Source organism: Dendrobates tinctorius, unplaced genomic scaffold (assembly GCF_039654945.1).
Source record: "Dendrobates tinctorius isolate UK_male_01 unplaced genomic scaffold, ASM3965494v1 ptg000064l, whole genome shotgun sequence".
Taxonomy (NCBI): Eukaryota; Metazoa; Chordata; class Amphibia; order Anura; family Dendrobatidae; genus Dendrobates; species Dendrobates tinctorius.
Window position 1 is genome coordinate 50,161,645 of NW_027361732.1, and position 22,639 is coordinate 50,184,283.

General features: G+C 45.5%; 1 protein-coding gene across 13 annotated transcripts in view; it reads right to left on the reverse strand.

Annotated features, from left to right (window-relative positions):
• The window catches only part of MYCBP2 (MYC binding protein 2), a 439,899-nt gene that overhangs the window by 25,856 nt on the left and 391,404 nt on the right, over positions 1-22,639 (reverse strand). For all 13 annotated transcript variants that reach the window (XM_073580415.1, XM_073580420.1, XM_073580409.1 and 10 more), the window contains 13 exons: positions 21,344-21,543; positions 20,998-21,147; positions 19,587-19,747; positions 18,980-19,136; positions 18,247-18,471; positions 7,422-7,487; positions 7,059-7,298; positions 6,805-6,894; positions 5,415-5,495; positions 4,040-4,306; positions 3,660-3,943; positions 2,622-2,718; positions 1,711-1,830 (listed from right to left, as the gene is read on the reverse strand). In XM_073580415.1, the coding sequence (XP_073436516.1) occupies positions 1,711-1,830; positions 2,622-2,718; positions 3,660-3,943; positions 4,040-4,306; positions 5,415-5,495; positions 6,805-6,894; positions 7,059-7,298; positions 7,422-7,487; positions 18,247-18,471; positions 18,980-19,136; positions 19,587-19,747; positions 20,998-21,147; positions 21,344-21,543 (2,138 nt within the window). The remainder of the gene's footprint in view (positions 1-1,710; positions 1,831-2,621; positions 2,719-3,659; positions 3,944-4,039; positions 4,307-5,414; positions 5,496-6,804; positions 6,895-7,058; positions 7,299-7,421; positions 7,488-18,246; positions 18,472-18,979; positions 19,137-19,586; positions 19,748-20,997; positions 21,148-21,343; positions 21,544-22,639) is intronic.

A 22,639-nucleotide genomic window follows, 5' to 3' on the forward strand; every position in this document is an offset into this window, starting at 1 on the left:
CCTTAAGAGGAAAGCCTCCTGTAATTAATTGTAAACCAGAAAACCCCAAATCAGGTCTCATCTGGAGTCAGCGCCATATTTTTGCAGAGCGACAAATCCCCTGGACGTTACTTGATTAGAATTGTACAGCAATGTTACAGGCACACCCTGGGTGACAAAGGCAGGTTCCCATCATCCAAGGTGATCTGATCACGGACTCCAACTCCCATGTAATTATTAAACATTTCCAGAAACATTATTTGGCAGTGTTTTTTCCTTGTCAACCCCACACTCCAGAAGTGAAGTATGCTGCCCATATTCCATACACTGCAGGGCGGTGTAACGGCTGGAAAGCGGAGCTTACACGTAGCAGTGCGACATATCAGCCCCACGCGCTTCACTGCGCTGTAATTAGCTCTGCAGGCGAATCCAGCCACAAGATAATGCCTTACTCAAATGGCCATTTTTTAAAATTATTTTAGTGCTCGAGTGGTAGCACTAATCTAAGTTCACTGCCTCTCTCCTTGAGAAAGCGCCTCCTGAGCGCGAAACGTACGTCGGAGGTTTGTTCCACGGCTGGGGGTAACTGTGCACCACCTGGTAAGCTTTTTCCATATGACTGTCGCTGAAAAAAATGTGTAACTTATGATGTTATGGATTCTGCTTGCCGCCATTAGCCCTATTGCCTGATTACACATCGGCTGGTTGCCCTGAGGATATTTTGTCCAGCCTATATGGCGATTATTTGGCTTTTGTAACAGCCCTTGTGTCGGCATATCTTACAAACTATCCTGGCTAATGTTATATACAGGTGCAATCTGTTTTTTTTTTCACCCCCACCTGCCTTCTTAATATTGGTGTCTATTTGTCATCTGCAACTTTGTTGGTTATATATATATATATATACTGTCTGTGCTCGCATTTAATAAAGGATTTTGATATTTTTATACTACTTGGATTCGTTTGCTCCCTTTTTTCTCCTAAATTTGTATGTTTATGGAGCGGAACATAATATTATTATGGCGGTTTATTTCCATGGATTGCCGCATTGTGTTTTGTTGAAAGTATTGGGCTCATGTTTATTTCGAAGTTCACTGCCTGTAGGATTAGATTTACCAGCTGCCATCTTCATCTGTTATCTGCACCGCTACGGTTGTCTCCTGCAGTCTGTGACCTGCTGGATCACTCCAGTGTTTGCCAGGCGAGCAGGAAGGCGCTACTCAATGCAAGTCTATAAGCGCCAGAACAAGGCTCACAAGATGTCGGATTGGGACCACAGCGGCACCAGAAACACCTGAACACAGTGGCTGGTAAGTATACTACTTTACTACTTAATGTGAGAGACGTTACGTCAGTTGCACCACTCCAGTGCTAAAAATACAATTATTTTTACTGTTTTATGATGAAAAGCTTGGAATTTCACACAAGGATAATGGACACTGATCAAAAAAGATACAGACTGACAAAAAATATGAATGACAATCAAATTTACCACAAGGATTGTGTTTTTCATAGAAAAAACAAAAACAAGCTTCTGAATAAAGAGGTGCTAATCTGTATTTCCCCCTTACGTTTCAGTAAGAACATGACTATGCCACCTGTACGGACCAGAGCAATAAAGCATATTTAACAAACCACTTGCCTATAGAATGTAACATCCAGATCTATACAGCTGGCATAAGTATGCTGGCCTTTATACGAACCATTAGTGTATCAGGAAATATAACATACCCTGGTGGTTGCGATACATCTCACTGGGGAACGATACTCCTCCTCCATCTTGGTCAGTGCAATGATTGTCTCTGCAATTGCATTTTTGGTGACACGCGACCAGGCCTCTGAGAGGTGCCCCTATACAGACATTAAGGGAAATGACGGTTCATTTCAACATGAAATAAATATTCTGAATGGTAACAAGGCAAAAACGTGCTTGTTGTTTTAAAGCCTTTGTCCAGGCATACTGTCTGACTACATTCAATAATGGGCACAGAAAACTTAATCCGGGGTTGTCTGGTCTAAACTGAAAATTCTGCAGTCACTCTGTGTGACTGCTGACCACTTAATTCCCCCCCCCCCCAGCGCACAAGGATTCACCGGTTTCTGCGTTGGGAACAGCAGTGATGTATGCGATATACACAGTCCTGGGCGGAGCTCATCTACTGAGAGTGGCCTTGCTCCATAGAAGAGTATTGAGCAAGGCTGCGCCCATACACTTGTATGAGGCTTGGCTGAGCCCACTAGAAGTCTTCTGTCCAGGACTATGTATATCGCATACATCGCCACCATACCCGGCTCAGAAACTGGGAATCCTGGTGCACTGGGGAGATTCAAAAGTCTGCAGTCACACAGCGCGACCGCAGACCTTTCATTTTAGGTTGGACAACCCTGTTAACTGCAAATCCAAGGTTGGTCCATGTGTTTTTGTTTGTATTCAGACTATGAAACACATTTATGAATTTTGCTCCTGACCAGTTTTTTTTTTTCTTTTTTACAATTTCCCATTTTAAAAGCAAAAAAGCTAACATTTTTAGACCTAGCTATCTACATATATATACTCCTGTGTGTACCTCCAACAAGGCTGGACGTGCTACTGACCAGAAATCTCCAAAAATGTTCATATGGCCAAATTGTTCACAACTTACAGCCGCCATGTCTTTGATTAATTTCACAATGATTTCTGCAATCTGAGTTGGAGTTGAGCCCTTCATCCACCAGTGACTTTCACCTCTTCTCAGGTAACTGCAGGACGAACACAGAAAAAAAAAAAAAAAAAAGAAACACACTATTGAAAACTTAACTGTAAAAAAGATATGTCACTGTATATGCACCAACTCTGAACTACTCTTTTAAGCAAATACAGAATCAAATTGGAAATTCCGCACAGTCACTATTCCTGGAGAAAATTACCTAAAGTAATTAAATATACCAAGTCATCATGGAGCATCTGCAAAGGCTCAGCTTTCACTTAAAAGGGTTGTTCGGGACCCTTACATCAATGACCTATCCTAACGATAGATCATCAATATCTGAATGTTGGGGGATGCGACACCCAGTACCCCTGCTCATCCTGGTGCTGGAGGTGGACGGATGAGCTCAGTTGTGGAGCTGCACAGCACTTCTCCGTCAACTGCACAATGGCCGCAGCCGGGTACTGCACAATCGCCGCCTATTCAAAACCATGTCAAAATACCGGAAAATCTCTTTAACCCATTTAAACCTGGGCAACTATTTTTTTTCCTCCCTTTCTTCCAGAAGTCATAACTTTATTTTTCTGTCCACTTTGCCATATGATGGCTTGTTTTAGCGGCATGAGTTGTACCTTTGAATGACACTATTCATTTTATCATGGGATGTACTGAAAATTTAGAAAAAAATTCCACAGACCTCCAACTGTCAAGCAATCGACGCTGTAATCACATCACGGGAATGTGGAATGACGTGCCCCCTTTACCCCGGGCTGGCATGTGTTAAATGCTGCTGTTAAGATTAACAGCGGGATTTAACAGGATAACAGCTGTGGGAAAAGCTCCACTCCACTTGCACATGATGGCTGATTAAATTCTGGAGCCTGCATCAAGGGCAGGGACATGACATATAATGTACATGTTAAATATATGTAAATAGAATATTAAATCGAAATGCATCCTGGAGAAGGTAGAAGAGTTTCCATCAGACTGTACCTGGAATTGAAAATCATTGGCAAAGTGACGGTTGTGACCCCTTTCCCAGCACTCATTCCTGCTGTGCCAGTGATCGGTGTCCCCTTAGCTTTCAGCTGAACAGTAAGAGCCTTCGCAATGCAACCTAGGAACATATCCAAGATGCCAAGCTTGTTCCAGTCTCCTTTCTCTGTTGAGTGGATTATGTCACTGATGTCAGCGGGAGGCAGAGACTTTACTCCTATGATGCTAGCAAGACGAGATGGAGTCACTTCTGGCAAGACTCGCCGAAGCAACGAGGTTACCTGTGAGCGAGACCAAGGAAAGGTGCAAATTACTTAAAGCAAAGTTACATGAAAGGCGTCGTCAGATTTGGGACAGATCGCGGTTTACACACTCACTTGACGCTGCACTCTTGGCGAAGCTGTGTGTAAAAGATGGAAAAGATCTTGCAGTAATGTCAACTGCTGAGCCAAATATTGCCTGCCAACATTAGATCCACTTAGTGCAAGCACCATGGAAAGGAGCTCAAAGCAGTAAGCATCAGAGGAGGCGTCCTCATCATTTGGTTGGGAGTTTGCATTTTCTTTGCTGGAGATGGCATGCTCCCACTCTTCACGCACACGTGTTGCCTCCATTCTGATAGCTTGTACTATGTGGGCACAAACCTAGAAGCAAAATAACAAGTTAATAATGAGGCTACAGATTTAAAAAACAAACACGGGTCCATGCTGCTTGATTGACAAATATCATATTTTTTCCTGCAGGTGTCTGCACTAAAATATGAGAAAGCGGTGTGTCAAACACACGAAACGCGCGTTGGGGTCTTGCCATCTGGATCAGGGTCGCCAACGGTCCACGCGTCAGTAAACTCTGTCCGTTTTCATATGTACTATTCTTTTGTTACTATTTGGTCTGATGTACTACTAATATACAGGGCCATGCAAAGCCAGGATAAACGTAATTGTATTACCATGTATTACTAATTACACCTTATGGGTTCATATGGTGACTTAGTGTGACCCTGCTTATTTGTTTGTATGCATCTTCTGTCACTTTACACTGCTACAATTTTATATTAACACTTTAATACTAAAAAAAAATAATTTTTATACTCTTTCAACCTGATTAGTCTTCATTCTCATATATATATATATATATATATATATATATATATATATATATATATATATATATATATATATATAATACGCAATAGTAGTCTGCCCTGATTGTTGCACTTTTTTATTTATATGGTTAATGGTTTTTGTGCAGTTTTGTCGCAGTATTTTTATGGCTTTTTTAGTGCAGGATCACTGGGATTTTGCACTTAAATGCAAGTTTATGCTATGTGGGAATTGTTAGGCTATGTTTACAACATTGGAGGAGAGATTTACTAAAATGCACACCAGAATTCTGTACAGATATCAGTCTTATATACAGCTTGTACCACATGTATTATGTTTACAATAATGACTGCGAAAAGAGTACCAACATTTTGTCATTAAAGTGTAACCTTAGACTAGACAGTCTACAAATGAACCAGATTTATCAAACAGTAGGAGCCCAGACTGCCTAGTCCAAGCGTACATTGGTTCTACAAGCATTAATATTGCCTTACAGTAACAGACACTGTACACCTTGCAACCATACAAAATTATGCCCCCTATGCATAAATTGGCTTAAAATTGATCTGCATACAAGATATGACAATGATAACTAAGTGTGCACACTCTTCACAGAGCTAGAAGACCATGAAAACAAATATGCACATACCTGCTTCTGTAAGTTGGTTAGTTTACTTCTGCTGAAGATTATGCCAACCATATGTTCCTTAAGATCGGCATCAGATGTTGCCTAAGAAAAACACATGAAAAAAAAAACAAACAAACAAAAAAAAAAAAACAAAACACATTGTTCTAGTGGTCATATGTAACTGTACTGTCCGGCACATTAAGTGTCTTCATACAAAGGCATTTTCCTGTAAGATTAGTATGCTGCTCACAGGTTTTCTAACTATATCCACTATGCAATAGGACAAATTATACAAATTATAATACAAAGTATAGCAATTCTAGCATGACTTTTTATATTTTGGCAAAAAAATTAACGGACTTAGCATTAGCCAGTTAGTAGCTGAGTTGTGTTTTTCTTCCTGCATCATCAAAGTAAAGGGAGAATACATTTCCTTTTTGAGGGTATTTGATAATATGTATTGTTCTGTAATAATGATTAATAAAATAATTACAAAACAAAAACACAATTGGCCACGATTCTTCTAAGCAATTCTGTCAGAAACTTGTTTTGCTACTTTTGACAGTTTCAGGCCAGTTTCTTTCACCGACATCAAATTCGTCAGAGCTGGTGCAATGGACACCAAAGCTCCTCTAAATCGTGGCAAGCTGTGAAGTTCCTTATGCCAAGAATCTTACTCCAAACGTGTGCTTCTTAATGAATTGGGAGAGTCTGACTCCCTTTTTGCCAAATTTCAGTTTTTTTCATAAATAAATGCAAGTTATATCAAAGGAATTTTACCACTAACATGAAGTACAATATGTCACGAAAAAACATTCTCAGAATCAGAAGGATCCGCTGAAGAGTTCTAGAGCTACAACCTCAAAGTGACAGTGGTCAGAATTGTAAAAATTGGCTTGGTCATTAAGCAGCAAATTGGCTGTCACTAAGGGGTTAAAAGCAGCAGACAGCCATTTTAGCAGTCCGATAAGAATACATTCTTGGTAGCGATAAATCCTCGGAGACCATGCACCTTTGCCTGTGTCTGGGGAACGACCATTTAGATTGACTACAATACTCAGGCAAACTGTAGGTTGCACGCACCACGCAAGAGAAATGTACATGATATGGTCATAGGACTGGCATCTGCTGATCAATAACCAAAATCATCATTTGCGGACATGTGACATTTTCCTTTTGTGTAAAGACAAAAAAAAGTCACTATTGCAAAACCACTGGAACCACGGAATAGTTACTCGTGGGAAAGACTTACTGTCACAATGTAACGGCTGCTTGTGCACAAGTTTTAGCTGCAGCTTCCCCACAGCTTTCTGGCAATATATGTAGATTTACTGGATGGAAACTGTTATTTTTAACTATCAATGTCTAAAATTAAGTATGAAATAAGATGGAAGGTCTTTTAAGAATGTACCTTTTCTTCCCCTTCGGGTGAGGATAAGAGAGCCTTTTCCTCTTGCTCAGGCGTGGGTTCCGCATCTCCAGAAATCAGCTTGCCAAATACCTGTGGGGAAGAAGTCATAATCATCCATATGTACTCGCAGGACACTTACTGACAGACTTTGAGACCTCTGTAATTCAGGCTGTACACGTGGCTACTTTATAAATCAGACGGACTTGCATCTTCTTGCAGATCTACCGCCCGATGCAATAAGGCAGGACACAAACCTGTGAAGTGATCAGTCTGAACACACGCAGAGTCTCAGATTCGCAGTTCCTTTGCTGAGCCACACTGGCAGAAATTTGTCCAGCTATTTTGATCGTTTCGCCATCTTTCCAGCCGAGTACTTTCACTTGCCGCACTCTCAGCGTGTTCTCGGGGCCTTTCATCTCAATCTTCAGAATGTGATTATCCCCTCCAGGCAGTTCACTTGTCACCCACCCAATGTGTCTGGAATCTAAGTCAGCCTTGTAGAAGAAGAAAAGGCAATGTTACTACATCACCTCTATATTCCGCAGCTCACTGCGGCCTTCAGGTTTCATTTCTTTCCCAGCAGGAGCTTCGTGATAAACTAGTATTAAGGCATTTACCTGTTTAATCCTACACAGGTCTTCCACACTCTTCCCACACAAAAAGGTCATTGATGTTACTTTATTCTGAAACAAGATGCAAAAGTAACATTCACTTGCACCTTATCTCCTGATAACTTTACTGTCACAATTCATATAGCAATATTACTAGAAAATAAAGGCGGACATTTCATGGTCCATATAATGGCCACAATGCCTGGACTCGACACGTCTCCTGACCCATGCTTACAGCCTCGAAGACACACAACGCTATACATATGGGTCAGAAGACCCAGTGTCAGTCGAGCATTATGGTCTCTATACAGACAGTGAAATACATAAAAAGACAATTTATGACATACGACATTACTAATCCAGTTGACGTGTGGTCAACGGCTGATCGGAGGGAAACCACCGCTGGGTCCCACAAAATCACTTTATTCCTGCCATCTCATGTCATACACCTGAAGTGGCATACTTAGGACATGACAACTGTATGTGAAATATAGCAGTGATGATGAGCTACCCAGAAATTGAGAAGAGTAGCAGGTCTGGAGATAGATATTGTAACAAGATCGAGTGGTTTCAGTGGGCACTATGCACTAGGGATCTCCTTATGGGAGACCTGCTAGAAGACCTCAGTTTTTAGAATGAAACACCTGAACTATTTCACAAATGTCATTTTGAATTAAAAAAAAAAAAAAAAATCCAGGGGAGACCGATACCCCATTTTATACTTAATGCCGGGCTAAAGATGGCAAAGCACTCTTAAAGGGGTTGTCCACTACTAGGACCACACCTGCCCAATGTGAATGCTTGCGCTCGTTAAAATAAAAACTGCTACTCTCACCTCCCGTGCCGAGGCTCACGTGAGGATGCTACGTCACACAAGCTCTGCGCCCAACCATCGCTGGCTTCACTTTCCCCGCCTTCGGACAAATTGAACATCAACAGGAAGCCAGGGCTGCAGCTGCTGTCCCGCTTCCTGTTGATGTTCCATTTGTCTGAAGGTGGGGACACCTGAAACAGCGCAGGCGCGGGAGGAGAGTATAGGTGTTTTTATTTTAAAGGCGACAAAAACATTCAGATTGGGAAGGGAATGTCTTAGTGGTGGATCACCACTTTAAGTATTGCACCACCCCTTCAGGCCTGGGACTTGATCCGTTCTTCCTGGAGTGTGCCTTTGACTTTAAATCGTAACACTTCTTTTAATTTTCATTTCATGAATCAACAGAACACATGAAAAGAAGCAACTTTGTACTACTTCTATCACAGAAATTCACTTTGTTCTCATCCAGGATTGATCAGTCATTTTCAACACTCTGAATTCACAGATAAAATGTGTATTCAGTGAAGACAGACGTTCCCATTACTGAGATAGGAGATGGCAGCTGCTGCCGATAAGATTCTATGGAGACGGGAGGAGGAGCTTTGCCGCCAGTCTAAGTAAAGCCTGTTTTTCGCATACAGGTTGTCAGTACTGTAATACATAATTGGGCCTTCACTAAATGCAGAATTAACACATAGGTTGAGAAGTTTCACAATAAATGATCGGTCCTGATTGAACAGTTGCAGATGTCTCTGATACGATATATTACAAACATACTTATTTTTTTTGTGCAACATTGTTTTACTAAATAAAAAATTAAAATGACTGCTACTTTGTAAAGTAAAGAGAAAAGATCTGGACAAGCATTTGTGAAGTCAGCAACAAAGCACTGCAGAATTATCAAAGGGCTTAAAAGCACAGTTCCACCTTGGAGGCAATACGTCATCAGATTTACACTGTCCGAACACAAGCAGCATGGATCAGACAGGAGATGCGAGTGCACACAGGTATGTTTTACTCTGACACTTTAGAAAGCTGTCCAAGAACAGTGTCTGAGGGGACTAGTATGATGTGGCCGGCATCTCCCCACTTCCTTCCAGATGCACACAAAAGGGGAAAAATAAAAATAGGGGCACGAAAAGGCGCTATATAACATGGGCCTTACCTGAAGGAGCTTCAGGGTCAAAAGTGAGTTCGTTTTAAGACATTTTTCTATACTAACAACGTCATTTTAATAGAGACAGAACAACCATTGCAGTCTATTGCTCACCATGGTCTGTTAGAAAGGCTGAAGGAAGCCAGGAGACATGGCACTAGGCAGAACGCTGCAACCTGTTCATGCTAATGTGATCAGGAGCCATTAGGACTTCCACTGGTGACAAAGTAGTCTCAAACATTAGTTATACCAAGCATCATGAATCAATCAGATCAGTTTTTTTATGAAGGGAATCTGTCACCAAGTTTTTGCCATCTAATCTGTGAGCAGCATAATGTAGAGACAAATACCCTGATTTCAGTGATGCATCACTCACTGGGCTGGTTGCTGTAGTTTTTACAAAAAAGGAGATTTGTTGTGAGTTCATTTTCTCGTTCACCTTTGATGTCCGATGAACTCCCTCTGCTGGTGAAAGGAGGTGGTGAAACTGATTTGGATGGGAGAAACCTGTCACCTGAACAGGTGGATTGCGATTGGACATCCGGAAGGTGAACGAGAAAATGAGCTCACAACAGTAAGTTTTGGACCCAGGTGGTAATGCGGGTCGCCCCAGACCATCAAGAAAATTACTGTTGTGAGCTCATTTTCTCGTTCACCTTTTATGTCCGATGAACTCCCTCTGCTGGTGAAAGGAGGTGGTGAAACTGATTTGGATGGGAGAAACCTGTCACCTGAACAGGTGGATTGCAATTGGACATCCGGAATCTCTGAGTGGATATAAGGCAGCCGACGCCCTGTAGGGTGGTTGGTGATTCTGTTATGAATGAGTCACCGGAGGAGGAAAAAACAAAAATGCAAGCTAAGTCCAGAAAACCGGAGAGGTTGGTTGATAGCGGATTGCAGACCCCTGATCCTATTCACAACAACTAACAGTAGCCGTGGAGCGTTCCTATGGTGGTCCTAGATGCCTCTTCACAGCAAGTCACTAGACTTCAAAATCCCTATATCAGCACACAGATATATTCTGAAGACAGAGCAAAAGAGATTTAACCGATCAGGGACAAAAATGGAAATTCAGCAGAGCCCCAGCCGGGGCTGGCAGAACACAAAACTAAGCAAATCAGACAAAATCTCATGGAACAATAACAGAGCAAACTTAGCTTTAGAAGACAGGAACTGAATTGGAGGCCAGAGCTCAGAGCAGAGAAATCACCAGCAACCCTACAGGGCGTCGGCTGCCTTATATCCACTCAGATTCCGGATGTCCAATCGCAATCCACCTGTTCAGGTGACAGGCTTCTCCCATCCAAATCAGTTTCACCACCTCCTTTCACCAGCAGAGGGACTTCATCGGACATCAAAGGTGAACGAGAAAATGAGCTCTCAGAGATTTTTGTGTACTCACCGTAAAATCTCTCTTAGCCTCTAATTGGGGGACACAGAACCATGGGTGTTATGCTGCTGTCCACTAGGAGGCGACACTATGCATAATCTGAAAAAGATTAACTATGGCTCCTCCTCTGCAGTATACACCCCGGGACGGCATCAGCCTTCTCCAGTTTTGTGCAAAAGCATTAGGAGGAACGTAACAGAAAACGACATAACCATGCCTGTAAGAAGGCAACTATGTACGAGCTCAAAGAACAATATGAGAACTCAACCGTAAACAACGGCCCGTAAGGGCAACAGGGTTGGAGCGGAGTCCCCCAATTAGAGGCTAAGAGAAATATTTTACGGTGAGTACACAAAAATCTCCATTACTCTGTCGCCTCATTGGGGGACACAGAACCATGGGACGTCCCAAAGCAGTCCCTGGGTGGGAAGCAATGGACAAATATTGTGATAGCAGGTCCCTAAACTTGGGGCACTGCCACCTGCAGAACCCGTCTACCTAGGCTCGCATCCGCTGAGGACTGGGTATGAACACTGTAGTGTTTCGTAAACGTCTGTGGGCTAGTCCAAGTGGCCGCCTTACACACTTGTTGTGCCGAAGCCTGGTGCCGAATGGCCCAGGAAGCCCCTACTGCTCGCGTAGTGTGTGCCGTGATACCGGCCGGAAGAGAATTGTTAAGGTGGTAAGCCTCTTGTATGGTGGACTTGATCCACCTGGCAAGGGTGGCTTTGGAAGCCGGCAGACCCTTTCGAACGCCTTCCGGAAGAAGGAAAAGGGAATCAGACTTCCGGAAGGCTGCAGTCCTAGACACGTATGTACGCAATGCCCTGACGAGGTCAAGCGTATGCAGAGCCTTCTCCACTCTATGAACCGGAACCGGGCAAAGGGATGGCAATGAAATTTCCTCATTGAGGTGGAAGTTGGACACAACCTTCGGAAGGAAGGATGGGACTGTACGGAGAACCACCTTATCCTGGTGAAAGGCTAGGAAGGGCCGTCTGCAGGAGAGTGCTGACAATTCAGACACCCTGCGAAGCGAGGTGATTTCCACCAGAAAAAACACTTTCTGTGACAGAATGCGGAGTCGGACTTCCTTAAGGGGTTTGAAAGGTGGTGCCTGCAATGCTGTCAGGACCAAGTTGAGGTCCCACGTTTCCAGTGGACGTCTGTAGGAGGGAACCAATCGGGAAACTCCCTGGAGAAAGGTCCTTACTTGCAGCTTGTTAGTTATGCACCTCTGAAAGAGCACAGAGCGCTGACACCTGGCTCTTAAGCGAGCCTAGGGATAGCCTGGCGTCCAGGCCCGATTGAAGAAACCCAAGTACCTTTGGGAGGGAATAAGGGAGTGGGACCTGTCCGCGAGATTCGCACCAGGTAAAAAAAAAAGCTTTCCAGGTACGGTAATAAATCTTGGCGGAGGCTGGCTTCCTTGCCCTGATCATGGTCGTAATGACATCCGGTGAGAGCCCTGCCTGGGTTAAAACCCAGGTTTCAAGGGCCACACCGTCAAATTGAGAGCCCCTGAGTTCTGATGGTAGAACGGACCTTGTGACAGAAGGTCGTGACGGTCGGGGAGATGCCAGGGGGCGTCTGCTGTAAGTTGTACGATGTCGACGTACCATGTACGTCTGGGCCAGTCCGGCGCGATCAGGATGGTTGGCACTCCCTCTTGTTTGATCTTCCTCACTACTCTGGAGATCAGGGGGAGGGGTGGAAAAATGTACAGAAGCTGGAACTGGGTCCAGTCCTGAACCAGGCATCCGCTCCTAGCGACCGCGGGTCGTGTGTCCTGGCCAAGAAATTGGAGACCTTGGCATTGAGATGGGATGCCATTAGGTCCACGTCCAGGGTCCCCCAGCGATGGCAGATCTGGTGAAAAATTTCGGGATGGAGAGACCACTCCCCCGAGTCAATTCCTTGTCTGCTGAGGAAGTCGGCTTCCCAGTTGTCCACACCCGGAATGTGGACCGCCGAGAGTACCGACCTCGTGTCTTCCGCCCAGTGGAGGATATGTGCCACTTCTCTCATTGCTTGGGTACTGCGGGTCCCGCCTTGGTGATTCACATATGCCACCACCGTGGCATTGTCCGACTGTATCCTGATATGAGAGGCTGCCAGCAAGTAATGAAAGGCTCTCAGTGCCAGGAAGATGGCCCGAATTTCCAGGATATTGATGGGCAAGGTAGCTTCCACTGGTGACCACTTGCCTTGTGCCCTGTGATGTAGGTGCACCGCACCCCAACCTGTCAGGCTTGCATCGGTAGTCAGAACCTTCCATTGACCTGAGAGAGAGGATTTTCCCCTTGCAAGCGAAGTTGGCTTGAGCCACCAGTGTAGGGACCTCCTGGTCGACGATGTCAGCTGGAACTCCCTGTCGAAGGAGAAGGGATTCCTGTCCCAAGACTTGAGGATGGCTAGTTGAAGAGGCCTGAGGTGAAACTGGGTAAATGGTATCGCCTCCATCGCTGCTACCATCCTGCCGAGGATTCATGGAAAACCGGAAAGATCGGGGAGGATTGCGGAGGAGTATGCGAACTCCCAGATGGAGAGCCAGTGCCTTGTCCCTGGGAAGGAGCACCAGACCCCTGGAGGTGTCGAATAGCATCCCTAGGAAGGTCAGGGACTGACTCGGGGTAGTCGATGACTTTTGTAAGTTGACTAACCAGCCCAGTCGACTCAGTGTCGATTGTGATTGAGACGCTGACTTCGCAGTCCTTGAAGGTGGAAGCCTTGATGAGAAGGTCGTCCAGGTATGGAACGACTACAATGCCTCTGGAGTGTAGAACGTCCATGGTGGCTGCCATGATTTTGGTAAACGTCCTGGGAGCCGTGGCGAGTCCGAACGGGAGAGCCACGAACTGGTAGTGGTCCTGGTTGATCGCGAACCTGAGAAATCTTTGATGGGCGGGAGCAATTGGTATATGCAGGTATGCGTCTTGTATGTCTAAGGAGGCGAGATATTCTCCCTGCTCCATGGACGCAATCATGGACCGAAGGGACTCCATGCGAAAATGGTGGACCCGTACATATTTGTTGAGCTGTTTTAGTTCTAGTATGGGCCGGACGCTGCCTCCTCTCTTGGGGACTACGAATAGATTGGAGTAGAACCCTTGGAAGCGTTCGGTCGTGGGAACCGGTACTACGACTCCTGCTTGAAGGAGAGAGGAGACCGCCTGGTGAGATGCACGAGCCTTGTCTGCCGGTTTTGGTGGAACAGAGAGGAAGAACCGCTCCGGTGGACTGGAAGTGAACTCTTATCTTGTATCCGGAAGACACTATTTCCCTGACCCACCTGTCTTCTGTAATAGGCAGCCAGACTTGCTGAAAAAGAGTAGAAGTCGTCCGCCTACTGGTGGGGTGTCTTCCGGAGTTCGTGAGTCATGATGAAGCGAAATTCTGAGGTTTTCCTCCTTTGGGCTTCGCCTGGCCTGCTTTCGACTGCCAGGTCCTGTCCGGCCACTGCGCCGCCCGTGGGTTGTCCTTGCGTGGAGAGCGGTTACGATTTTGTGCTGGGCGCGAGACTGACCAGCCCGAAGAATTCCGAAAGGATCGGAATCGTGTTTGGTCACGCCGTTTAAACGTGCGTTTGGGTTTGAGGGAGAGAGGTACTCTTACCCCCAGTGGCGTTGGATATCGTGTCCAACTTTTCACCGAAAAGCCGTCCACTGCAGTACGGGAGATGCGTGAGGGATTTCTTTGAGGCCGCATCCGCTTTCCATTCCCGCAGCCAGAGGATACGCCGAACTGTGATGGCGTTTGCTGCTATCCCCGCTGCACCTCTTGCAAGGGCTGCATGAAGCATGTAATCTGCTACTACTACTATTTGAACCGCATGGTCCGACAGCTGAGGATTTGAAGTTTGAAGGCCATCTTGCAATGTTTTGGCTCAAGCCAGAATGGCCCTGGCCGCCCAAACTGAAGCGAACGGGGGGGGGCCAGGAAGGCCCCTGCCGCTTCGAACACTGAGCGAGCCATACGTTCTACCTGTCGGTCTGCTGCGACCCTGAGGGTTGAGCTATCTGGCAGTGAGAGGAGGGTCTGTGCTGCTAGTCTAGAGACTGGGGGGTCCACTTCGGGTGGATTTGTCCACTGTTTGGTGTCCTTTTGTGGGAAGGGGTACCTAGCTTTTAAATATTTACGATTGGTGAATTTTTTATCAGGCTGCGAAAACTGCTTGGTAAGGATCGTTTGAAATTCCGGGTGGTTAGTGAAAACCTTAGGTGGTTTCAGAACACCTTCAAAGCAAATCTTGTGTTCTGGGACTTCCGGGGTTGGATCGGAAATGTTCAGCTCCCGATGGATGGAAGAGATTATGTCCTCAACTAGCGCTGTGTTGCTAGGGGGACAAGGGACCAGAGACCTCTCTGTCTCTTTGTCACAGATGCCTTCCGAATCCTGTGTATGGCTCAGGTGTTCCCTGGTGGGTGAGCTGGGGCGGAGGTATTCTTGCGGAGATCTGCGTTGTCTGTCTTTAGAAGGGGACGGTCTAGGCGACCAGGGACCACGGTGTCTCTCCCTGGAGGGGGATGACCGTGTGCTATGGGATGACGCAGAGGAACGCAACGTGTGGGTCCGCTTACGTCTGGGAGAGCCAGAAACGGCCTGTCCCTGGGTGGAGCTGTCCCTTTGCTGGGTAACACTCATAGGCGAGACATGACCCTGCAGAGCCTGGAGTAATGTGGAGGTCAGGTTATCTATGGACTGTGACATAGACTGCGAAATCTGGCTATCCCATTCCGGCGTGGTAGTGGCCGCTGAAGCAATGATAGGGGCTTCCTGGGGCTCTGACCCAGTATTTTGGATACAATCCTTGCAGTGCGGGTACGTGCTGCCACTGGGGAGAGTGACTTTGCAGGCTGTGCAGAAAGCATAAAAACAGTCCTGCCTGGTTCTTTTCCTTGAGCCCGGCATAGTGCACAGAGGCTGGCTAGCAGAGGACTGTACAGGGGTGACTACGCAGGGGAGCTATAGGAAAACCTTGTAGGTAATATGGATTCACAGCCGAGTAAAGAGAACCCGGCTGTGATCCTACCCCACCAGTGTTCCCCTAGGTCCAGCGCTGACAGTTCACAGTCCTGTGCCCCCCGGAGACTGCTGGCATTGCTGCTGCTGTATGGGACAGCGTCTGCTGCAGCGAAGATGGCTGCCGAGGAGAGGAGGAGGGAGAAGGGGGCGGAGAGCTGAGAAAGAGCGAGCAGAAATGTGAAAAAACGCACCCTTTCTGCCTCGATCCGCCCCTTCTATGACACTATGGAGTGTCATATTTGTCATCGGGGGGGCGGGCCGGAGAGGAGGCGGCGACCTCAGCCGAAGCCTAAATTAGATTTAAGGCCGCGGCTTCGGCCTAGCTTTAGATTTCTATGCCCAGGAAGGGCTCCAGGCCGGCGCGGTAGTCCGGGGGGGGGGGGGGGGGGGGGATTTTTACCGGACGCCCCGGATTGAAAGGCAAGCCAGCGGTGGGGCCACAACCTCAAGCGGGGCCCTGTGATGGGTTCCCCAGTGGCGCTGTAGAATAATGCTGCCGCGGACACTGGGGCGCATAGAGCCCTGTGTCTGCATGTGCTATGCCTGCCTGCACTCCCCCCGGCCCCGACAGGAGCCCGCAGCTGGCTGGGGTCCCTGGATGCTGCGTAGGTTGCCATGGACAGACCCGACCTGCGGCGTCTCAACCTAATAGCCCCAGATGGGGATTAGGGAGGGTGCTGCTGTCACCGTCAGGGGGCTTCTTCCTCGCCTCCACCTCAACCCAAGACCAAAAGGAATTGGGGAAGGAGGGGGGTCTCAACTTTGAACCAGCACCCGCAGGACTGGGGAAGGAGCGACATGGGGAACTGCCATCTCAACTTCAACTGGGCACCCCATAATAGTGGGCCGAGGAAGGAGCCATGCCGGGAGTCTCACTGAGGAGACCCACTTTACCTCATCTGTCATCCGAAGAAAAAAACGGAAAAAAGAAAAATCCTTTAGGTGTGCCTCCTTGCAAAAACTGGAGAAGGCTGACGCCATCCAGGGGTGTATACTGCAGAGGAGGAGCCATAACTAATCTTTTTCAGATTATGCATAGTGTCGCCTCCTAGCGGACAGCAGCATAACACCCATGGTTCTTTGTCCCCCAAGGAGGCGACAGAGTAAACACAGTTTTATCAGCAGGAGATCATGACAGGACTAGTAACCTTGCTGCCATGCTGTGCTGTATCACCCCAAAGACACCACTGATTGGCAGCTTTCTGCATATGCACAGTGTATACAGAAAGCTACCAATCAGTGGTGTGGGCAGGGTTAGACCGAGCTGAGCAATCAGAGAGCTGCTAGCTCTTCAGCAGATAAAACAGGGAATATATCAAAACTACAGCAAGGAACTTAGCAAGTGATAAATTGTTTGGGGCGGTTGGGTGCATAACTGGACGCAGGGACATCAGGGTACACGGCAGCTTTTGGCACGAGTGCTCCAGATGACCGTCCCATAGCAAGTAATCAATTGATTGGTCTGTACCCTCCATGAATAACACACCCCAATTCTCTGTTCCCTTATGCACCCCTTCTGAGGAAGTTGTGACAAAACGTGTGTTGAGGGGTCTTCTGATGTTTTCTGGGCATAGGCAATACATCTTTTTTTATATGATTTTTCCCGTGTCACTTTACCTCATTTCCCATCCAGTACAGTGCAATGCTGCTATGAACTGAGGTGGCTGCTTTCCATAGGAGATTTAATTGATTTCCACTAATCACTTTTCAGAACATTACAGCCGTGAAAGCATCTACCTGTCTTGCACTCAGCACTGTGTTAGGGAATTCATAAACTATTTATTGCCTGTTGTTCTTATATGCCTAATCTGGGCATTATTCATGTAGGTAGAATTTCAATGTATACCATGTGCCTCCTTGTCATATTATTGTATTTTACATACCTGTCATGGAGGAGTACGCACTTCCGTCAGTATGAATTGAGCTCTCTCTTTCGAGTAAGCACTTTATAAGAGATAATAGCCCTAAAGTGTCTACCTCATTATATTCAATACTTTAGGAGCACATCTTAACATCATTCAGTACAATCTGTTTTCATTGTTTAAAGGCCAAGTCTAAGCATAAAGTGTTCCCTTGATACTCAATTGCTTTATATACTTCATTGAAGTGCTACAGCCCTGGGCACAGTCTTGCCAGTTTTTAAATTATTTGTCTTTTGCAATGACATCCATCCTCTATTTTAATTGATTTTATGGAAACTATTTGTTCAATAAAGTTTGCTATTATTCAAAAATTGTGTCAAGGATCCTTTTTTTTTTTTATCGTTTGAATCCAGTCTTTGTCCCTACATCATGTTGCTCCCAGATGGTGTAGCAAAAACTTTGTGATGAATTATTTTTTTTAAGGGTCAAAGGTTTATACTTTCTGACTACACTGCAAATTGTTAGCAAGGCGGATCTGGTCTTAAAAATACAAAATAAAAACATAGACGGATAATAAATACCCCAAGGTCACGAGAGTTGTCTACATGCACTGACACATAGCGTGCATTTATGCCTTTGATACAATTTATTGTGATGCTCTTGGTTTTATTTTTATCTTCATCTCCTGATTCCCAAAAAGTTTCAGTAGATCCGTCTGTCAAGCTTCCAATCATGGCTGGTCTGCTAGAAGTCTTAATGTCCACAATGCTAGTCATGTCTTTAAGGCCAGTAACTAAGCAAAGTTCCTGGAGGAAAGATAAAAAAAATTCTGTTAAGTTGCATTACAGTTATGCTGCAAAATATTAAGTGATTTTAAGGATTGTGCAAATAAATAATCAACAGTAATCAATGGTGACAACTATTGATGAGCGAACGTGCTCGGATAAGGTGTTACCGGAGGCATGCTCAGGTGATTACAGAGTGGCTTCGGAGTGCTCGAATAATATGTTCTAGTGCCCTCGGCAGCATGACTCGCGCCTGTTTGACAGCTGCAAAACATGCAGAGATTGCCTAAGAGATAGTCAAACCCCACACGTGCTACAGCTGCCAAACAGCCATGAGATATGCAGCAGTGGGGGCTGAAACATTTTTGAGCACGCCGTAGACACGCTTATCACCAGTGCATGTCATATAAAACCTTATCTGAGCGCGTTAGCTCATCACTAGTGATAACATTATGTGGCATTTCTAGAGATAAAAACGATGCATCACAGAACCCAACACAAAACTAGGTTAAAACTTTATGAAAAGTACCTGGTTCATTGCTTCGAAGCCAGATTGCACACTGATGTTGAAGCTCTCCTCACTATCGCCATCATCAGACTTGGAAAGAATATTGTTAATGTGGTGAAATACATTGCTCTGGTGAAGAAACTGGTGATCAGACTGCTTGAACTTAAGACTCCAGCATCTGAAATAAAATGTGGATTCAATTTACTATACCATATACGCAACATGGAAATTTTATGGGGAATGATTTTATTTGCTGCAAAAGTAAAATGGGGAAAAAAACAAAAGAAAAAAAAAATCTTAAAGTAAAAATAGAATGACCAAGCAATTAGAAAAAAATACAAAATTAATCCACAACATTTGAAGAAGATTCGCTCCCTGGAGCCCCCATATTAGCTTCACAACTGTAGTGAGGAGGAGTGAGCGGAGGAGATGTTAGGCATGTGACTAGGTGCATCAGCCTTTGTGCGTGAGGCTCGAAGCAGACCAAAGCTGTACTTAAGAAAGAAAATCAGTCGCAAAGAGATTGAACAGGTTTGGAAGAGTAAGGAGGAACTAGGTGGATTAGGTCTGAATACAAGGGACTTCTCACCAGGAGACAAGGCAGACACCCAGGTTTTTCATTACTTACCTTAGTGCCATCTGCTGCAGAGAGCTTCCACCAGGAAGAGACATCATTAAATCCGAGATGGTTTGAAGAAGACGGTGAAATGTGTCAGGCAATGGGTGAGCTGCTTCTCCAGCAATCACTATGTCAGAAAGCGGGTGTTCACACACCCTTGTATCTTTTTCCTTGAATATAGAGAATGACTGATTTAGAATAGTAGTAAAAACAGTCAAATTCAGATCAAAACTTTGCCTATTGAACAAATTCCTCACATCCTACAAAGACAATCAGATTTCATGCAAATCTACATAAAATCTGCATGATTTCCACGCAAATTATACTGCTTATTCCCAATAGAATGTACCTCCTATAATGAAATAGTTGAATTTGGTGGTGAAAATCTAATAGAAATTGACATGCCACACCCCATGCCAACTTCTGTGGATTTGTAAGATTCCATCCACTTGCCTGGTATTGTAATCCCTTGTGGATTTTATCTTCACAAATCTGCAGGTAAGAGCTGCAGTAATTCTGAAATGTGTGGACTAATGTCAGACATGACAGCTTTTACAGCAGAGAATGTGATTTCCATATTGCTCTACAGAATATTCAGAGAGAATAGTACATACTTCAATGTTGACAATGTTCAGAGTTTTCTACCAAGTTGTAAAGCTCTGCAGGGAGCCGCATCTGAATGGAGTGAAGGTTAAGGGTGTGCACTGCTGCTCCACTCTATAGGCCCCTTCTCACATAGCAAGATCGCTGAAGCGTCACCGATTGTGTGACTCAACAGCGACTTCGCCAGTGATCTCGCTGCATGTGACACGCAGCGGCATCCGGCCCCCCCGCTGGATATCGCTGATCGTGCTCGAATGTCCTGGGCCATTTTTCTTATTCGTCTTTGTCCCGCTGGCCAGCGCGCATCGCTGTTTTTGACGCCGCCGAGCGACCTCGTTGGCGATGCCGAACTTATGGAAGCAGGCTGGAATCGTCAGAGAAGCAGCTGTGTGACAAGGTACCAACGACCGGCGAGGTCGTTATACGGATCACTGGATCGTTGCTGCGTCGCTGAAGAGATCTGCCTGTTTGGCAGCTTACTAGCGACCATTTAGTGACGCACCAGCGATCCTTACCAGGTCGTATCGTTGTCGGGATCTCTGGTGCGTCGCTAAGTGAAATAGGATCCTATGGGACTGCCAGCGATAGAGTACAGCGCTCCTCTACTTCTGGCAGTCACAAGCAATGAATGGAGCGTTCGTGTGCGTCATTCACCTCTGCAGAGCTCCGTTCTGGGGGTTGGAGGGGCTCCCAGGTAATAACGATACTTTGGCGTAATTATTCCCATTTTTGAAAGATATTGTTTGCTGAGTCCTTACCTTAATATTTACAAGAAAAACAAGTATGGAATAAGAAATGTGATACCGTCAGCACAAACCTGCTCTGCATTTTCTTTATTTGCCTTATTCTCCTCATCCTCTTCTTCCTCTGGCTCCATAGGAGCAGGAGTGAGAGATGCCACAAAGTGCCATAATATGTCATGAAGGGATGTTGTCTGGATTACATTGCAAAGGAGCCAATTGAAAGCCTGGACAGGAGCAAAAGTTTATTTTATGAGACTGACCACATATATCCATCAGAACAACATCACAAGACAAATTATATATGGATTTATTGCATACATGTGAAAAAACAAGTATTTCTAGCACTACACTTCTGAATTCTAACGGGAACAAAATGGACAGTCCGCCCTGGCACAAGTCTATCAGGTTATCATCACTTACCTCCATAGCAAAAACTCGGCAGGCCGATTTTCTTAGTGCCTGTTTCATAGCAATTTCAAGTCCTTCTAGATCATGATGCTGGATAACAAAAGCCAAGACTGGCCACTGGAAATTTCTCTCCCCTTTTGAAAGTGAACTGTGGGCAGAGATCAAGCGGGATAGCTCTGGCGATGGATGTCTCAGCAATGAAGATCCAACTTCTATGGCAAAATCAGCACAGAGGGCCCATGATATAGTGTTTACATTTCTATCTTAATTATCACAAACAATTTGACTAAACTAAAATAAATACAAGAAACAAAAAAACCTAATATAAAGCTTGTGTGTGTGTGTGTGTGTGTGTGTGTGTGTGTGTGTGTGTGTGTGTGTGTGTGTGTGTCCGGGATTGGCATCTTGCACCATGTCCGGGATTGGCATCTTGCACCGTCGCAGCTACAGCCATAAAATTTGGCACAGTCAAAAGTCTGGACCCCGAGAGTGTCCTAAGCTATGTTGTGAGGCGAAATTTTAACCCCGCGCATTCCAATTCACCAAACAATTTTGCCCCTATCTACATACTGGGGAAAAAGTGTGCATCAAGCCCCGCCCCTCATTATGTCGTCATAATGGTTGCCATGGCAACGCTGATGTCATCATAGGTTGCAAGCCCCGCCGCTCATTATGAAGTCATAATGGTTGACTATGGGATGGAGGATGTGTGATGGGTATATGGGCACTGGACTATGGGATGGAGGATATGTATGACGGGTATATGGGCACGGGACTATGGGATGGAGGATATGTATGATGGGTATATGGGCACGGGACTATGGGATGGAGAATATGTATGATGGGTATATGGGCATGGGACTATGGGATGGAGGATGTGTGATGGGTATATGGGCATGGGACTATGGGATGGAGGATATGTATGATGGGTATATGGGCATGGGACTATGAGATGAAGGATGTGTGATGGGTATATGGGCACTCGACTATGGGATGGTGAATATGTATGATGGGTATATAGGCATGGGACTATGGGATGGAGAATATGTATGATGGGTATATGGGCATGGGATGGAGGATGTGTGATGGGTATATGGGCATGGGACTATGGGATGGAGGATGTGTGATGGGTATAGGGGCATGGGCCTATGGGATGGTGGATATGTATGATGGGTATATGGGCACGGGACTATGGGATGGAGGATAATTATAATTTGTAATAACTAACCACAGTTAGTTACTATGCCTGGGCAGCGCCGGGCTCTTCAGCTAGTAAATAATACACTTGCACTAGATGTTACAAGTCAC